The sequence below is a fragment of the Gorilla gorilla genome, chromosome 13, assembly GCF_029281585.2.
Source record: "Gorilla gorilla gorilla isolate KB3781 chromosome 13, NHGRI_mGorGor1-v2.1_pri, whole genome shotgun sequence".
Lineage (NCBI taxonomy): Eukaryota > Metazoa > Chordata > Mammalia > Primates > Hominidae > Gorilla > Gorilla gorilla.
Genome location: NC_073237.2, coordinates 30,464,833 through 30,486,470, shown reverse-complemented (window position 1 = coordinate 30,486,470; position 21,638 = coordinate 30,464,833). Strand labels below are relative to the sequence as shown.

The following is a 21,638-nucleotide window of genomic DNA, read 5'->3' as shown; positions in this document are numbered from 1 at the left end:
AAAGTAACCTAGAGACAATGGTATTGTCAAAGTAGTAGGAAGTAGAATATAACAAGAGTCAGAAATAGACACACATACATTCAATGGACTTGGTTTTTTTACAAAGGTCCCAAGGCTATCCAATGGCAAAAGGAAAAGTTTTCAACAAACGGTGCTGAAACAATTAGAAATATGGAAGAAGTGAACCTGGACCCCCCATCTCACGCCACAACAAAATTATTTTGAGATAGTAATAGACCCAGAAGTAAAGGCTAAAAATATAAATCTAAAAGGAAACAATATTTTCATGACCTTGGGGTAGGCAAAGATTTATTAAAGAGGACACAAAAAACAACAAACAGAAGAAAAACCTGAAAAATTGCATCAATATAAGTGTCTGCTCCTCAAAAGACACCTTTAAGAAAATGAAATGGTAAGCCACAGACTGGAAGAAGATATTTCGAATACATATATTTAACAATTTTTGTATCCAGAATAAATAACTCCTGTAAATCCATAAACCAAAAAACTCCAAAGTCAGGCAAAAGATTGGAGCAGATGCTTCACAAAAGATATATGAATGACCCAGTAAGCACATGCAAATGTGCCCACCATTAATTATATGGGAAATTAAAATTAAAGCCACAATAATATACCATTTCACACCGACCAAGATGGAAGTTAAAATAAAAAAAAAAAAAAAGAAAGGCTGACCAATGTGTCTATCTACTGGAGCTCTCCTACTGCGGGTGGGAATGTAAACTGGATGTAATCAGTCATTTTGGACAACAGGTGGCGGTTTCCTATAAAGCTAAACATAGACTTACCCTGGCACCCAGCCGACGTGGGAGAACTGGGTACACAGGTGTACACTTTACAAAACTCATCGAATTGCACACTCAGATTGTGTGCATTTTACTATGTCTAAATGTTAGCGCTATAAAAGCAAAACAAAATATAAGATCATAAAAATAAAAGCAATTCCTAGAGGTCCTCTCCGTTCCCGGGCTTCCTCGGTGCGGAGGGAAACGAAACTAGCCTAGGCAAAACAGCCTCCGCGGACCCCGCCCGCTGCTAGTTGCACTTTCGATTTTCCCTTTAGTTATTAAAGTTCCTATGCAGCTCCGCCTCTCGTCCGGCATCATTTCATCGGAAAATCCCTGCTTTCCCCGCTCGCCACGCCCTCCTCCTACCCGGCTTTAAAGCTAGTGAGGCACAGCCTGAGGGGAACGTAGCTGGAAGCAGAGGCCGGCATGACCTCGGAGCAGCGGCGCAGCCTGCAAGCCTTCCAGGATTATATCCGGAAGACCCTGGACCCTACCTACATCCTGAGCTACATGGCTCCCTGGTTTAGGGAGGGTGAGTGTCTCCAGCGGCGCCTTCTCGGCGGAAAACAGTTGAGGACTTGTTTTTCTCTTGCTTCGTTCCCTTCTTTTAATCAATGCAGATAGCCTGCGAGACGCCCCAGGTTTGTGGTAAGATCTCCGCAGCATTTTAGGCTAGAGGTTGCCAGAGTTTGAGGAGCCCTCGGAGGCCTAGGTGGGGAAACTGAGTTCCAGCGAGGTGAAGTGACTTGCTTAAGGGTGCTCATCTATTTAGGTTCAAAGCTGGGGAAGAAATTTTCTGTTTCATTTATTTTCACTAATATTAAAGTCTACTGTGTGCTTGGCTGGGTACTGACAGAGATTGAGAAATAAGATAAGGGCTCTTCCTTAGTATACATTACAGCCCAAGGGATGGGACACAAAGGGCAGATAATTACAGTACTGAGCACAAAGTGCGGTCTGAGCTTAAAGGAAGTTGATGCTTACTCTGCCAAATCTTATTTGCACGCCTAAAGAAGTGGAAGCTGGAGAGGAGCCGGACTTTTCCAGACCGAATAGCTTTAGGCTTTAATACAGGTGTTTCCATCTAGCTTCGGAGACAGGTGATCCTGGGTAATGACCATTTTGTAAATTTGTATCGAATTACTTTGTGCTGGAGATGAGCAGAGGCTTCTGGGAAAGAGGTGAAAGGAGGTGGTACTTAAAAGATATCGATGAGGCCGGGCATGGTCGCTCACGCTGTAATCCCAGCTGTAGAGCACCCGATGCTGTTGCTGTTCGGGTTGCCACTATGTAACCCGCACGGACCTAGGGGACTGAACAAAGAGGGGCGAACGCGGGAATAAAAGACAAGAGACAAAAGAGTATATCTGGAAGAAGGGGTCGGGGGCACCTTGCCTCTAGTGGACAAGGGCCCTGAGCTTTACACAGCCCTTCTTGTTTATTAGGCAAAAGAGATAGCGAGAAGGGGAGGTGCTTGTTGGCTGGCTGCTTGATTCACAGCAGGCTTGCAAGACTGCATTCTTTGAACAATAGGTGCTAGATTTCTCAATAAATAATTTCAAGGAGCCCGGCGCCAGGGAGTGAGGCGTTCAGCAAACCTTTTGGTGGCAAGGCAGTGTGAGTTTGCCCACGTGCTGCATTCATGATAAACAGTTTGCTGTTTGATCATATAGCCTCCAGCGGAATGCTGAGTTGGTCACATCCCAAGGGCCTTCGGCTCCCTGCAGCCAGCACTTTGGGAGGCCTAGGCGGTGGATCACAAGGTCAGGAGTTCGAGACCAGCTTGGCCAATATGGTGAAACCCCGTCTCTACCGAAAAATACAAAATTAGCCAGGCGTAGTGGTGCACTCCTGTAGTCCCAGCTACTCAGGAGGCTGAGGAATCAAAATCGCTTGAACCAGGGAGGCAGAGGTTATGGTGAGATCGCACCACTGCACTCAGCCTGGGTGACATCGTGAGACTCTTTCTTGTCTCCAAAAAAAAAAAAAAAAAAAAACGAAAAACAAAAAAAAGTCGATGAGAGGGGGCCTGGGAATCCTAAAAGTCTCCAAGTGCCAGTCTTTCCTGATGTTATTGCAGTTTTTGGAAATGGCGTTAAGACCGGCAACTAACTTGAATGCTAATTGCTCTACAAAACTAAAAGAAAGGTTGTGGAATGGCATTCTAGTGACCAGTGTAGCTTGGCACCTGAAGAAGTACTTGGAAGAAACACTAACAACTGGTGTGAATTCCATTTTTTCATGCACTCATATAGTGATTTGATACACCTTGATGGAATAAAATAAGCAACTCGTGTCAGTATTATGTTAGCATTGGAGGTAATTTACTCAGCACCTATTACCTAATAGTGTCATTGAAAATTGAGGAAGCAATGATAAGCACAGTAGAAACTGTCCCTGCCCTAATAGTGATTAGTGTGTGTATGTGAATGCAGGTAACAAAATAGTAAATAATAAAGTGCAGCAGTGCTTTGATGGAAAAAAGCTGGGATGTCTACTAGAGTCCAAAGGGCACAGCCAAAGCTTCCCAGATATTTGGCATTTGAACTGAGGTCTAAAGAAGGAGGAAAAATTAGCTGGAAGGAGACAATAAATTGCAGTTAGAGGGCTCCTTATGTGCAAAGGTCCAAGGTGAAAGAGAAACTAGAGTGTTCCAGGTATCCAGAAAATATTAGTATGGTGGCATTGAGAGAGAGGCAGGAGTTCAGAGAGATGAAACTTGACAGGCAAGCAGAAGTGGGATATGAACAGTTTTGGACTTTATCCACTGAAATGTGATAAGGAGAGGGGACCAAAATAGAATTTGTATTGTAGAAAAACGACTTTGACTTCAGTTTGAGGAATGGCTTGGATAGGTACAAGACAGGGCGAGAGAGAATGGCAGATGCAATGATGCCAGGACAGCAGAGTGGAAAAACTGGAAGCAGGGAGACCAGTTAGGAAAATAGGAATCCAGAGGAATGGGGAGAAATGGATGGATTCAAGACACATTTGGAAAGTATAATCAATAGGTCTCTTGGGGAGTTGTGGTGAGGAGGTAAGGGGGAGGACAGGGTGGAAATGACTTCCAGGTCTCTGGCTTTGGTCCTTGGGTGAATAAATGGTAGTTTCTGAGATTGGAAATGTGGGAAGAGGGACAGGTTTGCAGGAGAAGGAGAAAAATTCGGATTTAGGTATGCTGGGTTTGTATGCCTTGGATACATCCATGAAGAGATGTTCATCAGATTGTTGGCTGCACAGGTGTGGAGTTCAGGAAAAGGGTCCACAGTTGGGGAGACATTAATGTAGAGATCCTTGCTGAAACAATGAGAGTGGGTGCGATTGTTACTGAAACACCAGGGATTCAGCCTAGGTTCTTTTGCTGGCTGCACATAAAGCCAATCACTGAGACAACAAGTATTGCCAAGGCTTTAATTGGGAGCTGCAGCAAAGGAGGTAGGAGATCAGTCTCAAATCCATCTCCCTGACCCATTGAAATTAGGGGTATGGATAGAAGGAAAGAAATATAACTAGGCGTTGGAAAATGGACTCTGGAGGGGTAAGGAAGCAATCATGATAAATGAGGGGCCTGGTGTCTCATTGTCTGGATGTGATGGTCTGATGAGTTTCAGTTCTTTTATACCTTTTGAGAGGCCTGGGAGTCCTTTTCCTGGGGAAGGAACTCAGATAAAACAAATATAAGTTTCAGCTTTAAGATCAGGAGGGTCAATTTCTATGTTTATTCGAAAGAATTGTATATGGGACTATTGTGTTGGTTTCAGTCCCCCTCTTTCTATTTATCAATTCCTGGATCATGGGGAATCTGATCCTCAACCTTTCTGGCAGCTTCATGCTGAGGAATGGCGTGGTGGGCAGTTCCATACTATGGGTGACCACATGGCCATCCAGGAATCAAAAGTTAATCTAATACTATAGTTTTCTTCTGAGACACAATCTGTATCATTACTGTTCCCCGCTTCCACCAAAGACATATCACAGCTGGATGGGCCTACCTGCAAAATAAGCCTCAGTTACATATACTTGGCTTATTTACCCACACAAAGTGCAGCAAAAATTATTGTCCGTATGGGCTCTCCTAATTGGCTTTGCTGGAACCTCTCACAAGGCCATTTCAGTCAAAGCCCTGGGAAAATAACTTGTTCCTCCAACTGTGTCCCCTTATAAAAGAAAACAGATTTTTATTAAATGTATGCAAGAAAACACATTGCCATGAATTAAGAATATTCACAAATAGTTTATAAATTCTGGAGAAATTAGGGAGAGAGAAAATGCCTCAAATTCTGTTTACAAGGGTATACTCTACTTAATATATTGTATTCTTAAAGGTTATGAAGAGCTTAAAAGAAAAAATTCTCCAGATTCCAAAAAACAAAAATTCTCCAGACTTTTTCAAACAAAACCATAAAAAATTATTTCAGTCCCACATTAGTTCAGTCAATGCAATCAACTCCTGCTGTGCTTCATATTGGGTTAGTAATCTTTATAAACATGTCAGCCTTTTAATTAAGAGGGACTCTAATTAAGAGTCCTAGAAGTTTTCTGTATTCCAGTGGCACAGTCTCCAAAGTTATCAGAAATCTGCATTCAAGACTCCTTTTCATGAAGTCCCCTAAATAAACAAGCTCTGGACTATATCTGATTATAAGTCACTTTTTGAAAAGAATCAATGCAAAACAACAATTGCAATGACAAAAGTCTTAGGAGAGCCATAAAGACACAGTTGACAAGGAAATTTTTTTTTCTGTTGGCATACAACAATTTAACATAATAATCATCATTACTGACACCATATATTAAGACATATCAGAATTTTAGGAATCTCATATAGTCCTGCAACACATATTAATAGCACATCTATATAAATATAACCCAAAGGAAGTTAAATACCACCTCACATTTGATAATGCTTCCTGAATAATTCTAATATACCAAAGAAGCCTAACATGTCTGTCTGTATTGGAATTCAAGGAAGCTAATATACAAAAAAGTTAGTTTGAGGTTAAAAAAAAACCCCTGAATTTAGAACTTGAAATATTTGCTGTTGGGAAGTCTGTCAGTATCAAAGATTTAAGACACTTGATATCACAAAATAGGATCACAGGTCACTACAAAATAGTTATTCATTTAGCCAAAAAGATAAAACAAACACATTTACCCTTTGATAGGCGACTCAGTTTCCCAACAATAAGGCCTAATAAAGACAGCATGAGGCCAACTAAATGTCTCTCCCTCTTCCTTTTCTTCCCCCTACAGTTAACTCAAAAGGTAAACAAATATTTTATGTCAATATTATACAAACATTTTATTCAAAAGAGAACATCAAATTTTACCTTTGTATGGTATATTTTTAATGTTAAAGCTAATTTTAATAAAACCTTATAAACCGAATTTTAATCAGTTTGACTATAAGGTAGGATTTCTGTGAAGTTTTTTTTTTTTTTTTTTTTTGAGATGGAGTCTGGCTCTGTTGCCCAGGCTACAGTGGTGCGATCTTGGCTCACTGCAACCTCCGCCTCCTGGGTTCAAGCAATTCTCCTGCCTCAACCTCCCTAGTAGCTGGGATTACAGGCCATGCCACCACACTCGGCTAATTTTTGTATTTTTAGTAGAGACGGGGTTTCACCATGTTGGCCAGGCTGGTCTCCAACTCGTGGCCTCAGCTGATCCGCCTGCCTCGGCCTCCCAAAGTGCTGGGATTACAGGCGTGAGCCACCACACCCGGCCTAAGTCACCACCCCTGGCCCGAGCCACCACGCCCAGCCTAAGCCACCACACCCAGCCATCTTTTTATAACGTTTTACGATTTCCTATTAAAGAGTAGAGTAATGCTCCAAGAAAACCCTGTTATGACACAGGGGCCCAGACATTGGCCTTGCATCAGTGTGCTTTTGATGTTAATGTTTAATTTATAGAAAAACCCCGAACTAATTTTATAACTCAAAATCAGCCCTTACAAGCTCACATGCTCACCTTTTCTGCAGTAGTTCCTGGGCGTAGAGGGATTGAATGGTTTTAATTTCTAGCCCTATGTCTCATGAAAGCAGTTCATTTTGATTGTCACCTTCTCCTGAGTCTGAAGACGAGGCTTCATTTGGTGTCAGTGCTCAAGATTTAGCAGGTATTGGTGTCTTTTTTGGATCCAGGAGTCAAAGGCCTTTGAATTACTAAATAATTGTTTCCTAAGAATTATTTAATAGTGTATTTATACTGCAGGAAACCTCATCATTCTCTCTAATATGTCACAAAATAAAACCCTGGGATTTGGTGCCTAGTAGTTACCGTCTGAAACACTTCAACCCATTATACAATCCATTGTATTAAAGTGGTTAGGTTACTCCTTGCATTTATCTGCTAGCATTCTAGTGACAAAACTGTGACCTAGAGCCTCAAAAATGTGTTAGGTCCTGTGCCAAACTTACCAAAGTAAGCTAGTTAACTTTTCTTTCCATCATTTAAAAAAAAAATGGTAAATGCAAGTATCAGTTTTGGAAATTCAGTATGAAGATAAATCTTTCATTTAAAAAGTATACAACAAAACAAGGACAAAGTGACAATAAGCACACAGTAATTTCTTTTCAGCTATTTTGAAAGAGCCTCATCATACATTTCCAAGATTGGTTTCTAGATAAAGTACTGACAACTGATTTAAGTGACTTACACCACTAGAATCTTCAAACTGGCGTAACACTTGTATGTACATATTTTGTTTTCAAGTATACATGTGAAGGCCCATCAGTGATAAATGGCTTAGGATAAAAAAAACACTAGAAAGTCTTATAATTTTTTTTATGACTTAATCCAAGTAAATATTATTTAATCTTAATAATGGTAAACACAACTAAATTAGTTTGAGAGAAAGCCCAATCAATATAATTTCCTTAAAGACAAAGCCAATTTTTTTCTGAATATTAAAACTTTGTACCCATATAGCAGTTTTGGCTCATTAAAGGAAAAGATCTGAAACCACTATTGTTGATTGAATTGAATTACCTTGGAAATAAACACCACTTAAACATTTCTCTCACCTACTTTTCCAAATAACCAATAATAATGTACTATTTCTGTTCAGAACTTAGAAGAATAAACCTTTTATTATTTTTTGCCAGGAACCTTAAAGTTCTTATAGCTCTCTAGTTCATTAGAGGCAAGCAAAACCAAACAAATTTTAAAGGCTGGTGTCCACCAACAATTTTTGGAAGCTTGAAAAAGGTAGCTTAGGAACTTTGGATAAGTAGAGCAAATGATGAGATACTGGAAATGCATAGGAAACAAAATGACTATTCATGGAACCAAATAAAAGCCTTCCTTACATTAGAAACTAAAAGCCATCAATGGTTTTATTAATATGTATATATAAGTAAAACCTAAAGAAGAAGAAACAGCAAATAAATGCAAATTAAAAGAAAAAACAAACAGGAAACCAACCTGAAAATTTTCTACTCAGTTTAACTTGGAGGCTATAGTGTTACCCAGAGCCAAAAAAACACATGATGAATATTTTGTTCCTGATGCACAATTTAATGCCTTTAAGTTCACCAATACCACTATATATTTTGTGCAATTAAGAAATTCACTTTAGGCTGGGCGTGGTGGCTCAGGCCTGTAATCTCAGCACTTTGGGAGGCCAAGGTGGGTGAATCACTTGAGGCCAGGAGTTCAAGACCAGCCTGGCCAACATGGTAAAACCCCATCTCTACTAAAAATACAAAAATTGGCCAGGCATGATGGCACACAACTATAATCCCAGCTACTCTGGAGGAGGCTGATGCATGAGAATTGCATGACTGGGAGGTGGAGCCGAGATCATGCCACTGCACTCACTCCAGCCTGGGTGACAGAGTGAGAATCTGTATCAAAAAAAAAAAAAATCAATTTAGGTATGTGACCAGTAAGTATTATACTGTAATGATAGTATATCTATGCAGAAGAGCAAATACAGTGTGAAGCAATGCAAGCATGTAGGTGAAATTTGGTTGTTGCTATATCTGGCTTCTATCTGGCTTCATGGTTAACTATATTAAGAAAGAATTGCCAAACTGCCAATGTGTTTCTTTACAATATTTCTTATTTTACTTTCATCAAGACTAAGAGCTTTAACTATGAGCAGTGTTAATTAGCCAGATTTCTCCAATATTCTATCTGGTTTTAAGAGAATATTATTTAAGCCTTTTATACTTTGTATTTTCTCTGTACATAAAGGTAGACACACAAAGAAATAGGAAAGAAACTACATGACTTACACACACCATCTATGATATGCTTAGACTTTCTGATTTGTCCTGGATTTTCGTTCTTTTTCTTCTTCTTCTTCTTTTTTTTTTAAACAGTCATTTTACTTTAGGACAAAAAAATTACCATTATAAGATGCTTTGTCATACAAAATTATTTTCTTTATAACCTTCTTTACCAAAAATACATCTTTATACTCATAACTTTCTCCACATCTCTCTCGTCTACTTGTTCTTTTCTACCTTGTTTCATAAGTAACCTTTCAAGTCCATAATTTGAATTATTAATAAACTTTAGATAACTTCTGAGTTAGATAAAATTATTTTTTCTGAATAAAAACACATTGTCTTTTGCACATTTTATATATAGAATTACATATGAACTAGAATTCTTATCCTTAGTAACAACCTTAAATTTCAGTAAAAACCTAGGAAGCAAGAAATCTTGAGTTGCCTAGCAGATATTAGTATTTTATAGATAAGAACCATTCCACAATTTTTAGAAACATGTTCCCCACATCATAACCTTTTCTTAATTGGAAATGACTCAAACATCCAATGATTATATTTCTGATTATGCCAAAAGTTCATTTACAGCATTTGACCATTTACATTTTATTTATTTTTAGCAGTTTATCTAGATTATTTCTGCATCATTTCCTTCTTAACCATTTTATAACCTGTGAATGTCAGGTGTTCACCTAAATAACCTTAAAATTAATACATGGGCATTTTTATCAATAACTCAGAAGATTCAGCTGTTTTCATTAAACTAACAGCATTAAATTAGTCTTATAAAGAATTCACACAAATATTCACTGGGTTTATAGCTTTATAACCTGCTGCCAAACTCTGATACCTCAAATTATCTAGCTGAGACAAATATAAAACCGAGACAAAAATGTATGCTGACAATTCTGAAGACATTTCTATTTTTATTTTACCGATAATTTTAAAGACAGCTTGTTTATTAAAGATTTACTGAAGTCATGTGAACTTGAAAAACACTTTGGACTTAATTTATGAGCACTCTTTTATTTATAAGCCAATTTGGTAGGTACAGTGTATAACATAGTTAATGTACATCTAGATAAACACATCTAAACATGTATACACACACAAAGATCCAACAGCTTTTACCTTGGAACTCTAGCCATGAGATAGCAATACAAACTCATGAATCTACAACCAAGTCCACATGGCTAAACTTTGTTTGCTCCAATCGGTAATCCAATGAAGGCTGTGAACCAGAATTTTGGGTAAAGCAGTTTCCATGGCAGTTTGATTTTTAGAAGCTAGATTCCAAAGAACCCTGGGGCCAAACAGCACTACAGAAGAACGTCATGTGGAAACTACTCACCAGGCCCAACCCTGCTTAAAACAGCGGCATAAAAGCCAGAATACATGGGACTCCACCTGGCTTTCCCATTCAACAGCCAACTCCAGATTCCAAAGAATACTGGGGCAAATGTAATACAAAAGAATATTTGTTTGTTGAATTCTAACTTCCCATTACTATATTGACACACACAATCACCAAAACACAATGCGACTGCTGAAGCAATAGACAAGCCCTAACAGTGTCCAAACTGAAACAGTCGAGGTGCTTTTCTCTCTCAATCGGGCTTTATTAACCTGCAAACAGAAATTTCTTAGGAATTTTCCAAATTGAGAGAAGCCGATCCCACTGTCTGGTACCCAAAAAAGACACTAACTTGGCCAGACACAAACACAGAAATTACAAACACGCTCTCTAGAGTATCATACTGAGAGTCAGGGTGCTTCCCTTTCTTAGTCAGTTGGGCTGGTTTAACCTGCAAATGGAAGCTCCTTTTAAAATTTTCAAATTGAGCAGATCTTGCTGTCTGGGCCAAGAAAGGACACTCACTTATCCAGATGCCGGTGTCACATTTCAAAGGCTGTTCTTCCTAGCAATCAGGAACTCAGCTGGGGCTGGCAGCAGCAGGGCCAGAGAGACCAAAACTCACTTCCAGCCAAAATTGGGTGGGCAGTTGCTTAGGAGGGCTTCTGAGACTCCTAGACCACAGCAACCCAGCCACAAAAATCTGTTACTGAAGCACCAGGGGTTTGGCCTAGGTCCTCCTGCTAGCCACACAGAAAGCCAAACAGGGAGACAACAAGTATTGCCAGGGAAGAAGCCTTTAATTGGGAGCTGTAGCCAAGAAGATGAGAGATTAGTCTCAAATCCATCTCCCTGACCCAATAAAATTAGGGGTTTATATAGCAGGGAAGAAATGTAACTGTGTGGGAAAACAGGAACTCAGGAAGCAATCATGATGAATGAGGGGCCTGGCCTCATTGTCTGGATGTGATAATCTGGTGAATTTCAGTTTGATACTTTTTGAGAGGCCTGGTGGTCTTTTGCCTGAGAAAGGATCTCAGATAAAACAAGTGTAAGCTTCAAGTTTAAAGACCAGAAGGGTCAATTTCTGTTTTTCTGGAATAAATGTCTGTGGGACTGTAGTCAGTTTCAAGATTGCTTTTTGGAGTGTGAGTAGGAAGAGCCTGGGACGGAATCCTGTGCAAGCCCTCATTTAAGAGATGAGCAGAGGAGGAAAAGAGACTGGGAAAGAGTGCCACATATGTGGGCAAGGAGGCATCACAGAAACCAAGGGAGAATGATGTGGTGGATAACATGGCTGAATGATGCTGAGAACCCAAGGTCTGCCAGAACTAAAAAAACGTTCCCTTTACTTTGGCATTATTGACTTTTGGGGCCACCCACAGGACTAGTTTCTGTGGAGTAGGGATGAAGGTAAAGGTATAAGATGGCTGGGAAACTAACTGCAAGAGTAGACTCAGGAATAAATAGAGGGCAAGGAAGTGGAGAAGATAAATGTAGGCAGTTCTTTTGAAAATATGATTCACAAATGAAAAATTACAAGGGAGGTAGTGCTTAATAGTATCTTCACACAAATCCATTCTATACAATTTGGTTACAATGTGGGTTCCAAGAAAGGAGAGAGAAGACAGAAGCAAAGATAAATGGAAAAAATAGAAAATTTTACTTGTCTAAGAAAGAAACAGCACTTTGCATGTGAGTTTATTGAGAAGGGGATACATTAGTAGGATTTTCATATTTCTCAGATGAAGAAATAATCATGTAAACATTCAGGAAAAACAAACATGTGTGGCTTTTTTTTTTTTTTTTTTTTGAGACAGAGTCCTGCTCTGTCACCCCGGCTGGAGTGCAGTGGTCTGATCTCAGCTCACTGCAGCATCCACTTCCGGGTTCAAGTGAGATGGGGTTTCACCATGTTGGTCAGGCTGGTCTCGAACTCCTGGCCTTGTGATCCGCACGCCTTGGCCTCTCAAAGTGCTAGGATTACAGGTGTGAGCCACCATGCCTGGCCACAAATAAGATTACTCAGGTTTCCTCTAACGGAATCAACATCAAGTTGGTCTCTGACTTCCCTGCAACTCTAATGTAACTAAAGAGTAAAACTCTGTGCAGCATTTAAAAGGTAAAACAAAGTTGCCCCTATTTTATATTTAGCCAGGTATTTATGTATGTAAGCAAGAAGAAAACATTATTATATATGTGGGGTCTCATATATATTTCTTACAGAAATTACTGGAAATGTGATTTCAAACAATGGGAACTGAAAAAAATTAGCTTAAAAAAAGGAGTTCTTGTAATGCAAGGATTGGTCGCGAATGTTGAAACTAGGCATGTAGAGTTGATTTTAAATAATTTTATGAATTTGTCCACAAAGGTAAGTGCAATAGTCAAGCATTTTTTTTTAAATTATACTTTAAGTTCTGGGACACATGTGCAGAACGTGCAGGTTTGTTACATAGGTATACACGTGCCATGGTGGTTTGCTGCACCCATCAACCCATCATCTCCATTAGGTATTTCTTCTAATGCTATCCCTCCCGCATCCCCCCAGCCCCCAACAGGCCCCAGTGTGTGATGTTCCCCTCCCTGTGTCCATGTGTTCTTACTGTTCAACTCCCACTTATGAGTGAGAACATACGGTGTTAGGTTTTCTGTTCCTGTGTTAGTTTGCTGAGAATGATGGTTTCCAGCTTCATCCATGACCCTGCAAAGGACATGAACTCATTCTTTTTTATGGCTGCGTAGTATTCCATTCTGTATATGTGCCATATTTTCTTTATCCAGTTTATCATTGATGGGCATTTGGGTTGGTTCCAAGTCTTTGCTATTATGAACAATGCCGCAAGACACATACATGTGCATGTGTCTTTATAGGAGAATGATTTACAATAGTTTGGTATATACCCAGTAATGGGATTGCTGGGTCAAAGGATATCTCTGGTTCTAGATCCTTGAGGAATCACCCACACTGTCTTCCACAATGGTTGAACTAATTTACACTCCCACCAAAAGTGTAAAAGCGTTCCTGTTTCTCCACATCCTCTCCAGCATCTGTTGTTTCCTGACTTTTTAATGATTGCCATTATAACTGGCATGAGATGGTATCTCATTGTGGTTTTGATTTGCATTTCTCTAATGACCAGTGATGATAAGCATTTTTTCATGTTTGTTGGCGGTATAAATGTCTTCATTTGAGAAATGTCTGTTCATATCCTGCACCCACTTTTTGATGGGGTTGTTTCTTTCTTTTAAATTTGTTTAAGTTCCTTGTAGATTCTGGATATTAGCCCTTTGTCAGATGGATAGATTGCAAAAATTTTCTCTCATTCTGTAGTTTGCCTGTTCATTCTGATGATAGTTTCTTTAGCTGTGCAGAAGCTCTTTAGTTTAATTAGATTCTATTTGCCAATTTTGATTTTTGTTGCCATTGCTTTTGGTGTTTTAGTCATGAAGTCTTTGCCCGTGCCTATGTCCTGAATGGTATTGCCTAGGTTTTCTTCTAGGGACTTTATGGTTTTAGGTCTTACATTTAAGTCTTTAATCCATCTTGAGTTAATTTTTGTATAAGGTGTAAGGAAGTGGTCCAGTTTCAGTTTTCTGTATATGGCTAGTCAGTTTTCCCAACAACATTTATTAAATAGGGAATCCTTTTCCCATTGCTTCTTTTTGTCAGGGTTGTCAAAGACCATATGGTTGTAGATGTATGGCATTATTTCTGATGACTGTTCTGTTCCATTGGTCTATATATCTGATAATCTGTTTTGGTAGCAGTACCATGCTCTTTTTATTACTGTAGCCTTGTAGTATAGTTTGAAGTCAGGTAGCATGATGCCTTCAGCTTTGTTCTTTTTTGCTTAGGATTGTCTTGGCTATGTGGGCTCTTTTTTGGTTCCATATGAACTTTAAAGTAGTTTTTTCCAATTCTGTGAAGAAAGTCGTTGGTAGCTTGATGGGGATGGCATTGAATCTATAAATTACCTTGGGCAGTTTGGCCATTTTCATGATATTGATTCTTCCTACCCATGAGCATAGAATGTTTTTCCATTTGTTTGTATCCTCTTTTATTTCATTGAGCAGTGGTTTGTAGTTCTCCTTGAAGAGGTCCTTCACATCCGTTGTAAGTTGGATTCCTAGGTATTTTATTCTCTTTGTAGTAATTGTGAATGGGAGTTCACTCGTGATTTGGCTCTCTGTTTGTCTGTTATTGGTGTATGGGAATGCTTGTGATTTTTGCACATTGATTTTGTATCCTGAGACTTTGCTGAAGTTGCTTATCAGCTTAAGGAGATTTTGGGCTGAGATGGTGGGGTTTTCTAGATATACAATCATGTCATCTGCAAACAGGGACAATTGGACTTTCTGTTTTCCTAATTGAATACCCTTTATTTCTTTCTCTTGCCTAATTGCCCTGGCCAGAACTTCCAACAGTATGTTGAATAGGAGTGGGGAGAGAGGGCATCTTTGTCTTGTGCCGGTTTTCAAAGGAAATGCTTCCAACTTTTGCCCATTCAGTATGATATTGGCTGTGGGTTTGTCATAAATAGCTCTTTATTATTCTGAGATACATTCCATCAATACCTAGTTTATTGAGAGTTTTTAGCATGAAGGGCTGTTGAATTTTATCAACGGCGTTTTCTGCATCTATTGAGATAATCATGTGGTTTTTGTCATTAGTTCTGTTTATGTGATGGATTACATTTATTGATTTGTATATGTTGAACCAGCCTTGTATCCCAGGGATGAAGCAGACCTGATTATGGTGAATAAGCTTTTTGATATGCTGCTGGATTCAGTTTGCCAGTATTTTATTGAGGATTTTTGCATCAATGTTCATGAGGGATATTGGCTGAAATTTTCTTTTTTGGTTTTGCCTCTGCCAGGTTTTGGTATCAGGGTGATGCTGGCCTCATAAAATGAGTTAGGGAGGAGTCCCTCTTTTTCTATTGTTGGGAATAGTTTCAGAAGGAATGGTATAAGCTCCTCTTTGTACCTCTGGTAGAATTCGGCTGTGAATCCATCTGGTCCTGGGCTTTTTTTGGTTGGTAGGCTATTACTGCCACAACTTGTTATTGGTCTCTTCAGGGATTTGACTTCTTCCTGGTTTAGTCTTGGAGGGTATATGTGTCTAGGAATTTATCCATTTCTTCTAGATTTTCTAGTGTATTTGTGTAGAGGTGTTTATAGTATTCTGTGATGGTAGTTTGTATTTCTGTGGGATCACTGGTGACATCCCCTTTATTATTTTTATTGTATCTATTTGAGTCATCTCTCTCTTCTTCTTTATTAAACTGGCTTGTGGTCTATATATTTGTTAATCTTTTCAAAAAACCAGCTCCCGGATTCACTGATTTTTTTGAAGGGTTTTCTGTGTCTCTATCTCCTTCAGTTCTGCTCTGATCTTAGTTATTTCTTGTCTTTTGCTAGCTTTTGAATTTGTTTGCTCTTGCTTCTCTGGTTCTTTTAATTGTGATATTATGATGTTGATTTTAGATCTTTCCCTCTTTCTCCTGTGGGCATTTAGTGCTATCAATTTCCATCTACACACTGCTTTAAATGTGTCCCAGAGATTCTGGTACGTTGTGTCTTTGTTCTCATTGGTTTCAAAGAACTTATTTATTTCTGCCTTCATTTCGTATTTACCCAGTAGTCGTTCAGGAGCAGGTTGTTCAGTTTCCATGTAGTTGTGCAGTTTTGAGTGAGTTTCTTAATCCTCAGTTCTAATTTGATTGCACTGTGTTCTGACAGACTGTTATGATTTCCGTTCTTTTGCATTTGCTGAGTGTTTTATTTCCTATTATGTGGTCAATTTTAGAATAAGTATGATGTGGTGCTGAGAAGAATGTATATTCTATTCATCTGGGGTGGAGAGTTCTGTAGATGTCTATTAGGTCAGCTTTGTCCAGAGCTGAGTTCAAGTCCTGAATATTCTTGTTAATTTTCTGTTTTGTTGATCTATTATTGACAGTGGGGTGTTAAAGTCTCCCACTATTATTGTGTGGGAGTCTAAGTCTCTTTGTAGGTCTGTAAGAACTTGCTTTATGAATCTGGGTATTCCTGTATTGGGTGCATATATATTTAGCATAGTTAGCTCTTCTTGTTGCATTGATCCCTTTACTATTATATAATGCCCTTCTTTCTCTTTTTTGATCTTTGTTGGTTTAAAATCCGTTTTATCAGACACTGGGATTGCAACCCCTGCTTTTTTTTTTTCTTTCCATTTGCTTGGTAAATCTTCCTCCGTCCCTTTATTTTGAGCCTATGTGTGTCTTTGCATGTGAGATGGGTCTCCTGAATACAGCACACCAATGGGTCTTGACTCTTTATCCAATTTGCCAGTCTGTGTCTTTTAATTGGGGCATTTAGCCCATTTACACTTAAGGTTAATATTGTTATGTGTGAATTTGATCCTGTCTTTATGATGCTAGCTGGTTATTTTGCCTGTTAGTTGATGCAGTTTCTTCATAGTGTCGATGGTCTTTACAATTTGGTATGTTTTTGCAGTGGCTGGTACCAGTTTTCCTTTCCATATTTAGTGCTTCCTTCAGGAGCTCTTGTAAGGCAGGCCTGGTGGTGACAAAATCTCTCAGCATTTGCTTGTCTGTAAAGGATTTTATTTCTTCTTTGCTTATAAATCTTAGTTTGGCTGGATATGAAATTCTGAGTTGAAAATTCTTTTCTTTAAGAATGTTGAATATTGGCCCCCACTCTCTTCTGGCTTGTAGGGTTTCTACAGAGAGATCTGCTGTTAGTCTGATGGGCTTCCCTTTGTGAGTAACTCAACCTTTTTCTCTGGCTGCACCTAACATTTTTCCTCCATTTCAACCTTGGTGAATCTGATGATTATGTGTCTTGGGGTTGTTCTTCTCGAGGAGTATCTTTGTGGTGTTCTCTGTGTTTCCTGAATTTGAATGTTGGCCTGTATTGCTAGGTTGGGGACGTTCTCCTGGATAACATCCTGACGAGAGTTTTCCAACTTGGTTCCATTCTCCCCGTCACTTTCGGGTACACCAATCAAACATAGGTTTGGTCTTTTCACATAGTCCCATATTTCTTGGAAGCTTTGTTCATTCTTTTTCATTCTTTTTTCCTCTAATCTTGTCTTCATTTAATTTCATTAAATTCATCTTCAACATCTGATATCCTTTCTTCTGCTTGATTGATTCAGCTATTGATAGTTGTGTATGCTTCACAAAGTTCTCGTGCTGTGTTTTTTGGCTACATCAGGTCATTGAGGTCCTTCTCTAAACTGGTTATTCTAGTTGTCACTCCTCTAACCTTTTTTCAAGGTTTGTAGCTTCCTTGCATTGGGTTAGAACATGCTCCTTTAGCTCAGAGGAGTTTCTTATTACCCACCTTCTGAAGCCTACTTCTGTCAATTTGTCAAACTCATTCTCCGTCCAGTTTTGTTCCGTTGCTGGCGAGGAGTTGTGATCCTTTGGAGGAGAAGAGGGGTTCTGGTTTTTTGAATTTTTGGCCTTTTTGCACTGGCGTTTCCTCATCTTCGTGGATTTATCTACCTTTGGTCTTTGATGTTGGTGACCTTCAGATGAGTTATCTGTGTGGATGTCCTTTTCGTTGATATTGATGATATTCCTGTTTGTTAGTTTTCCTTCTAACAGTCCCCTCAGCTGCAGGTCTGCTGGAGTTTGCTGGATGTCCACTCCAGACCCTGTTTGCCTGGGTATCACCAGTGGAGGCTGCAGAACAGCAAAGATTGCTGCCTGTTCCTTCCTTTGGAAGCTTCCTCCCAGAGGGGCACCTGCCAGATGCCAGCTGGAGCTCTCCTGTATGAGGTGTCTGTTGACCCTGGTAGGAGGTGTCTCCCCACCAGGAGGCACGGGTATCAGGGACCCACTTCAGGAGGCAGTCTGTCCGTTAGCAGAGCTCGAGCCCTGTGCTGGGAGATCTGTTGCTCTCTTCAGAGCCAGCAGGCAGCAACATTTAAGTCTGCTGAAGCTGCGCCCACAGCTGCCCCTTTCCCCAGGTGCCCTCTCCCAGGGAAATGGGAGTTTTATCTGTAAGCCCCTGACTGGGGCTGCTGGCTTTTTTTCAGAGATGCCCTGCCTAGAGTGAGGAATCTAGAGAGGCAGTCTAGCTATAGTGGCTTTGCCAAGCTGCAGTAGGCTCTACCCAGTTTGAACTTCCTGGTGGCTTTGTTTACACTGTGAGGGGAATAGGGCCTACTCAAGCCTCAGTAATTGTGGATGCCCCTCCCCCAACCAAGCTTGAGCATCCCAGGTCAACTTCGGATTGTTGTGCTGGCAGCGAGAATTTCAAGCCAGTGGATTTTAGCTTGCTGGGCTCTGTAGGGGTGGGATTTGCTGAGCTAGACCACTTGGCTCCCTGGCTTCAGCCCCTTTTCCAGGAGAGTGAATGGTTCTGTCTTGCTGGCATTCCAGGTGCCACTGGGGTATGAAAAAAAAAAAACTGCAGCTAGCTCGGTGTCTGCCCAAATGGCCACCCAGATTTGTGCTTGAAACCCAGATCCCTGGTGGCATAGGCACCGGAGGGAATCTCCTGGTCTGCTGGTTGCGAAGACTGGGGGGGAAAAGCATAGTATCTGGGCCAGGGTGCACTGTTCCTCATGGCACAGTCCCTCATGGCTTCCCTTGGCTAGGGGAGGGAGTTCCCAGACCCCTTGTGCTTCCCAGATGAGGTGACACCCTACCCTGCTTCAGCTCGCTGTCTGTGGGCTGCACCCACTGTCTAACCAGTCCCAGTGAGGTGAACCGGGTACCTCTGTTGGAAATGCAGAAATCACCCGCCTTCTGTGTTGACTGTGTTGATCTCTCTGTGAGCTGCAGACCGGAGCTGTTCCTTTTTTGGCCATCTTGCCCTGGTTCCTAGTCAAGCATTTTTTAAGAGAGGATTTTCATATAGTAAAAAAAAAAATAAAAAAAATTTAAGTAAATACTTTGGTTTAAAATTTTAGATTGAGTCTGTTAGGAGCTAGGGAAAATTATGATAAATAAGAGTTAAATCCCTTGCCTCAAAAGGGGGAGACTTAAAATATTACCATTTTCCACTTGCTTCTGTAGTTTTAAAAAGCTATATGAATGGTTACAGATAATGATACAATTTAAATGAGGTTTTATATGTTTTGTTGTTCTTGAGAGGAGAAAAGAAACTAGTAATTTAAGCTAACCAGAAAATATAGGAAAGGGAAATATAAACAAGATAACACAAGGAAAACTAGTTATATCAGCTATGGCCGTGTAATTAGGTCAAACATCTTTTAAATAGGTGTGAATGAGTCAGAAAGCAGAATCCAGGTTTTGGTCATCTGCCAGAGACCCATGTAAAGTCTAATAACATAAAAAATAAAAATGGGGGCCAGACTTGGCAGCTCATGCCTGTAATTCCAGCACTTTGGGAACCTGAGGTGGGAGGATTGCTTGAGCCCCGAAAATTGAGCCTATGGTGAGCTATGATCATGCTACTGTACTTCTGCCTGGGCAATGGAACAAGACCCTGTCTCAAAAATAATAAATAAATAAAAAAGAGATAAAGAAGGGACAAATATATATTAAATAAATGCATACGAAAAGAAAGAAAGAATTATACTTAACTTGCACTAGTGGAAAGTATTAAGATAAAATGATAAAGGTATTGAGATATCAGTGAAGATTTGGTACACATAAATCTTTGTTTATTAAATATTAGAAAGCGTCAAGAAATATGGGAATTATAAGATATCTTTATTAGTACTGCTAAGTCAGATAAATGATAATAAAGGCATAAATGATCTGTTTAATAAGGTTGATTTAATGTCTATGTTTTCCATTTTGTATCATATAGCGAATATATCCTTCTCCTCCAATTCTTAAAAAGTTTTGCCAAAGTGATCCTATATGAGTTACAGATAAATATTTAATACATTCCCAAAGCATAACTTTTATGAGTTTTATTTTCAAATTTGTAGGCTCTGTGATACTGGGCAAATGTCTTAACTCTCGTATGCCTCAGTTTCCTCATTTGTAAAATCAGAATAAAAACTGTGTTTGGGTGTTTTGGAAATTAAACTGCATGGTATTAAATTACTGTTAGCTATTATTCTATATCCCAGAAATTAATCATAGGTTTAAAAAAATTTTTACAGAATTTCAAAATAGCATCCTTTTGAGTAACTCCTAGCAGAATGAGAAAATCTAAACAAGTATAGCTACTTTCAAAAGTAAGCATGGCAATCAGCCAACACATTGTATATTTTAAGATGTAATAAGCTTTTAATCAGAATTTATAGCCTAAATGGATTTATTGGCATTTCAAAAGAATGAACACTTATGAATTAATTAATTTGACTGAAGTAATTGCAAAAAGAACAGCCAGTTAACTCCAAAGAAAGCAAACTGGCCAAAATAAAGAACAAAAACAAAATTCCCCCAAATTACCGGAACTAACAGAGTTCATTCAGTCTTGTTGCAATAGATATGTAAAATAAAATAAAAACGGAGGCCACGCATTTTTATCTACTGGAAAACAAGTGAGATTATACTGGAAAAACAGTATTTTCATATACTGGAAAAACAAACCAGATTATATAACATTTCCCTTAATGCATAAAAGATTCTTACAAATCCAATTTAGAAAAAAATATGAATGACCTCTCAAAACTAGCTGTGAGACATGAACAGGAAAGGTATTAAGAAATAACCAAAACAAAAGACACTGGCCAAAGGTGGAAGAAATCCCACAAGAAATCATTAAAAACAGTGAAGTTTGTTTGTTTGGTCTGTTTTTGTCTCTCAGTTTTGCAAAGGTTATGAAGATTGAGCAAATTCAGTGCTATGGAGGGAAATATCATTCGTACACTATCGATGGAGGGTTAGTACAGTTTGGAAGGTAGTTGGGGAAAATGTATTAACATTCCTTCCTTCCTTCATTGATTCATTTATTCATTTATGGATTGATTGATTGAGACAGAGTCTCACTCTGTTGCCCCTGCTGGAGTGCAGTGGCGCAATCTCAGCTCACTGCAATCTCCACCTCCCAGGTTTAAGTGATTCTCCTACCTCAGCCTCCTGAGTAGCTGGGATTACGGGTGCAAGCCACCACGCCTGGCTAATTTTTCTATTTTTAGAAGAGATGGGGGTTTCACCATGTTGGCCAGGATGGTCTTGAACTCCTGACCTCAAGTGATCCGCCTGCCTTGGCCTCCCAAAGTGCTGGGATTACAGGCATGAGCCACCGCGCCTGGCCTCCATATTTAAAAGCGTATACCGTTAAACTGAGGAATTATAC

The 21,638-nt window shown here is 39.5% G+C and overlaps 1 protein-coding gene across 1 annotated transcript in view; it reads left to right on the top strand.

Moving 5' to 3' along the window:
- The first annotated feature begins 817 nt into the window (after positions 1–817).
- Positions 818–21,638, top strand: part of RIGI (RNA sensor RIG-I) — a 71,262-nt gene continuing 50,441 nt past the window's right edge. The window contains exon 1 of the mRNA XM_019033734.4: positions 818–1,338. Within this exon, the coding sequence (XP_018889279.2) occupies positions 1,233–1,338 (106 nt within the window). The 5' untranslated portion in view covers positions 818–1,232. The remainder of the gene's footprint in view (positions 1,339–21,638) is intronic.